Consider the following 5,207-nt stretch of genomic DNA (forward strand, 5'->3'; position numbering starts at 1 on the left):
ATTGGGAGCATGGAGTCTTATCCACTGTGCCACCAGGGAAGTCCCATAATTATTTTTAATTTGAGAACTGAGAAGAAGTTTAGGAAAGGGTTTGGGAAGCGGGCAACTGAGAAAAATATTTGTTTGTTTAAATGAATTGAGTCATGCAGATATCTGTGGGAGGACCAGCATGTGCAAAGGTCCTGAGGCAGGAGCTCTTTACTTGCCTGATATGTTCAGGGGACTGCAGGGAGGCCAGCATGGCTGGAGCAGTTGGGTGGGGAAGGATAGGATGTCAGAAGGGAACCAGAGAGGATTTATTCACCTCTCCATCCCTAGTACTAAGAAGTGTGCTCAGAACATAGTAGGTGTTCAGAAAAAAGGTGTTGCATGTTCACATGTGACACTTTAACACCAAAGTAGGGGGATGGTAGAGAAAACCCTGAATAGACAAATTAGGTGTCCTGCTGACCAAGCAGAGTGGAAGGCTTGTCACAGAGATGAAATAAGATTGTTCACTTGTCACAGAACAAATGTGGGAATTGTGACCTCACATCCCATGGGGGTGGACTACAGTTCATCCTGCTGCCCAGGGCTGAGACCTGAGTTTCATGGATGACCTCACAAAGCCCAGGGTGGTGCCCAGCCCACTGCCACAGTCCCAGAACACCATGCTGCCCACCCTTTGGCTGCTGCTCAGCTTTGCTGCCCCGCTGCTGAGGTCCCACTTTTCCATCAGCTGTTCTAATCGGCATTGCCAACTGGCCCTGCTCTCAAACAATGACATCTTCCTGCACTGCAATGCCTCTGGGGCACAGTGGCAATTCTTCTTCCTGCCAGTCAAGACCCCCTGGACCAACAACCCCTTCACTAACTCCAACGTGGAAACAATGCCCGATGGCAGCCTTCTCATTAGAAATCCATTGCCCTTGCAGACAGGCTTCTACAACTGCCAGGACAAGGATGGCAAGAAAGTGGTACAGTACGAAATTGACTTCCAGGATATTGAAACCATACATATCACACACAAAGACCTGGGCCAAGAGCCCCTGCAGAATGAGACCCTGAGTCTGGGTGGCAAGCAGCTCATCTTCACCCACTGGGAGCCCTGGCAGGGCTGTAACCGCTGTGGGGAGCCAGGTGAGCGCAAACGCCTGGGGTACTGCTACATCGAGGAGCCCCTGGAAACGCCCATGCCCTGCTGGCTCTATCTGGGAGATGTGAATCTGTGGTCCAGCCGCACGCGGCCTGAGATGCAGGTAGAAGCCTGCCACGTCCAGTGCACGTCATCAAATACGGAATACGTCACTTTTGACAACTTCAAGCTCAGTGAGAAGTTGGGATCTGCATGGCTCACCTGCCCCTTAGGATCCATCTACAGGTGATGGAAGCGAGTACCAGCCCTGCCCTTGGCCCCTTGCCAGGCTCTCCCCATCTGGGAGCCTTTGTGGGTTAATCTGTGCAGAGAGGGAGGGGTTCTACGTGGGTCAGCCCCGCAGGCTCTCTCCACTGGCTTCTTTAGATATTCCTTTGGCAAGAATCTCCTGGTGCCCACTGAGTCACACACAGGTAGAACGAGGACAGCTAACACAGAGGGAGCGCTCAGCTGACTCCGTGTCCAGCCCTGTGCTGGGTGGTGCTATGGACACGGCAGTCGTCAGACAGCTGCAGGCCTGGCCCTTAGGAAGCCCCCCAGCCCAGGGGGGGAGACGGCCCAGGGCGGTCAGGGCTGGGATGGGAGAAGCCCAGGCAAATGATGGGGCTGTGCTGGGGGGTAGCCCAGGAAGCTGTGAGACTCTGAGGCCTCAGACTCATCTGGCAAGGTCAGCAAGCCCGGGAGGAGAGGACGGTGCCCCAGGGATGCCCATCAAGACCTGTGCCCCGGCGCTCCCATTCATGTTCTTGTCTACCTGCCTGGAGCCCCTGGGAAATCTCCCCGTCCTCTCGTTTTCCCCAGCCCACCTGTGCCTACCCCAGTAATAAGAACTACAGCCACTCACAGTGCTGCGCTTTCCCCATGGGCTTGTTCCTGGGCAAACTCTCTTAATAAACTCCAAGGAGGCCCATTTATAGATGGGGAAACTGCAGCTCAGAAGGGTGCAGTCCTTGCCTGGGGGAATCCGTGGTGGGAGGGGGCAGCGTAGACCCCACAGCTCACATACTTGGCCATGGGGACCCTCTTGCCCTCCTTCCCCGCTTGCCAGCAGCAGCCTCTTCCTTGCAAGCGGGGAGCCAGAGCAAACTCTTGGGGCCTCTGCAGCCACAGGCTCTGTGGAATCTGGCCTCACCGCCTCCATCTGGTTTTCTTTCCCTTGCGCATCCCAGCTGTCACTTCTATTCTTCTCTTTTTCTCTCTATATCTTTTTGTCTCCCTTTCTCCTTTCTTCCTCCTCCTCAAAGTATAAAAGTAACACCTGCTTCCTTAAACAAGCCCACAATTCAGAAATGCAGGAATGTGCACGTACGTGAACCCTCCTCCCAACTAGACCGAGACACCTACTCTGTGTCTTTGCCAGTTAAGGGACACCCAAGTGCCCATCACAGGGAACTTAAGAAGAGAGGTCAGTGAAGCTTCAGGAATTGCCAGGTCTCTAGGGAGCCGAGGGGAGTAGAATTTCACGTGAGGTTTCTGCCTCGGGCTCTGGATTCAGCCAGGCCTGGGTTCCCGTCCTAGCCCTGCCACTTTCCTGCTGTGTGACTTTGAGCCTGTGGCTTCTCTCTGGGCCTCAGTTTCCCCATCTGTAGAATAAGGGTTGTATTAGTTTCCTACGGCCGCCGTAACAAAGTACCACAAACCAGGTGGCTTAAACCAACAGAAATTTCTTCTCTTATAGTTCTGCAGCCTAGAAGTCTGATCAAAGTGTCCGCAGGGCCCTGTACCCTCTGAGATGCTGGGTAGAATCCCTCCTTGCCTCTTCCTAGTTTCTGGTGGTGGCCGGCAATTCTTGGCCTGCCTTGACTTGTAACAGCATCACTCCAGCCTCTGCCTCTGTCACCACCTGGCGTTCTCCCCGTGTGTCTGTGTCTCTGTGTCTCTTCTCCTTTTCTTATATGGATACAGATCATATTGGATTTAGGGCCCACCTGACTCCAATCTGGCCTCATCTGAACTAATTACATCTGCAACAACCCTATTTCCAAATAAGGTCACCTTCTGAGGTTCTGGTTAGGATATGAATTTGGGGAGTACAGAGGTCTTGCTGGCCCTGGCTTCTTGGGGTCATTGTGATCTCTAAGGGGGAAAATGCCTGTAAAGACACTTACGACAGTGTCTGACACGGGGTTCCACACTCTAATAGGTGTTACTATTGCTTTTATGATCACTGGCCTTGTCAGTATTGTCTGTTGACAGTCCCCTCTGTTTCCCAGCCACAATCGGTGTGTTATATGCCTGATTCATGTATTCACTTATCACATTGTTCCCTGAGCATTTACAAGCCAAGCACTGTTCTAGGTACCAGAGATGCCATGAAGAACAAAACTGAAAAAGATACCTGCTCACAGAAACTAACACACCATTGTAAAACAATTATACTCCAATAAAGATGTAAAAAAAAAAAAAAAAAAAGATACCCGCTCTCATGGAGAGATAAACCAATTACACAAATGAAACACAGTTATTATATTATATTATATTTTATTTTATTTTTGGTAGAAAAAAATATTTTATTGTAATAATCATTTATCACCATCATATAAATATCTGTACTAAGTATCTGTATGTTAAGTATAAACTTCTTTATAATTGCCACAAGAAAATTATAAACCAATTTCACTTATGAACATTGTTGGAAAAACTCAATAAAATTTAGCAAATGAAATACAACTCAGAGGAACGGCTGCTGGTGGTCTGGAGGAGTTGACAGCATCCTCAACTGACAACCAGCAAGGAAACGGAGACCTGTATCCTACAACCCTACAACCGCAAGGAACTGAATTCTGCCAGCAACCTGAACAAAGTTAGAAGGAAACACACAGTAGTTTTGATGGTGATAAAGGAGGGGGAATGGGAATGAGGGAGGTGAAAGTTTTAAATAAGGTGGTCAGGGAAAGTGTCTCTGAGAAGGTGCCATTCAGCCAAGACTGAGAGAAGGTGAGAGAGTCCTGTGCCCTGAGGGAGAGCGTTTCAGGCCGAGGGAACGGCCAGGGCAAAGGCCCTGAGGCAGGGCTGTGTCCAGCATGTCAGAGGAACCTGTAGGAGGTGTGGCTGGGGCAGAGTGAATGCGGGAGAGCAGAGGAAATGGGGCCAGGCAGGTAAAGGGGGGCACACATCAATTAGGGAGTGTCCTTGCTAATTCCTCCAAAGAACCCTCTGAGGCTGTGGCAGTCAAGGCACCCCCAGGTTTCTTTGAGCCTTCAGATGGAGGCTCAAAGAGCTACGGAGGCGTTTGGCCAAGTGGCCAGGGCAGTAAGGAGCAGGGCTCTGAGAGCTCCCAGCCGTCCGGCCCCCATCCTCCCCTTACTCACTGCTGGGTCTCTCTCCTTGGAGGAGGTGCTCTGTTTTCTGTTCCCAGGGAGAAGGGAGAAGGGTGCTGCCGTCTCCACCTCCTTTCAGACATCATCCCCCCTTCCTCTCTGGGGCGCGGCAGCTGACCTTGTCCTCCTTTGCAGGCCCATCATCTGGGAAGCCGACAACATCTCCCTGACCTGGAAGGACCAGCTCTCGGGCCAGGCTGTCAGCACCGTGCTGGACACCTCCAACGGCGGCAGTCGGCTGCAGGTCTTCCAGCCAGCCACTTTTAAGTGCTTCGTGCAGCAGGAGCTCTCGGCTCAATTCACCCCCAAGTCCGATCTGGATATACCGACGTCTCTGAGCACAGAAGACTTTGGACAACAGCCAGAGGTAGAGGAGGCCCAGAGAGGAAAGGCTGACTCCGTCCTCAAGGGGCTGAGGCTGATGCTGCTAGTGGGCACAGCCCTGGGCCTGCTTGGGGCGCTGCTCAAACTCTTCCACCCTTCCCGGGGCAGGAAGAGAAACCAGGTGTTGCTGGTGAAATAAAGCGAGCCCTCGGGGCCCAGGAGACCTGGCCTCCTGCACCTTCATCGCCTTACCTGTCCTCCTATAGCTCCCGCCCTGGGCCCACCCACACCTCCCACTCTGAACGTGTGTGGACCAAAACAGCCCCGGGGCCACAGCCAAGGGTGACTGACCTCTCCCTGGTCCGGGTCCTGCTCTGTTAACTCATTCGCAATCCCCATGCCACAGATGAGGAAACTGAGGCTAGACT

General features: G+C 52.2%; 1 protein-coding gene across 1 annotated transcript; it reads left to right on the forward strand.

Annotated features, from left to right (window-relative positions):
* Positions 1-650: 650 nt before the first annotated feature.
* LOC132353673 (protein FAM187B-like) lies at positions 651-4,979 on the forward strand. Its single transcript, XM_059905042.1, has 2 exons — positions 651-1,360; positions 4,591-4,979. Exons 1-2 carry the CDS (start codon positions 651-653, stop codon positions 4,976-4,978), a joined length of 1,098 nt encoding a protein of 365 aa, XP_059761025.1. The 3' UTR covers position 4,979.
* The last annotated feature ends 228 nt before the right edge of the window (positions 4,980-5,207 follow it).

This window comes from Balaenoptera ricei, chromosome 19, assembly GCF_028023285.1.
Source record: "Balaenoptera ricei isolate mBalRic1 chromosome 19, mBalRic1.hap2, whole genome shotgun sequence".
In the NCBI taxonomy this organism is placed as follows: Eukaryota; Metazoa; Chordata; class Mammalia; order Artiodactyla; family Balaenopteridae; genus Balaenoptera; species Balaenoptera ricei.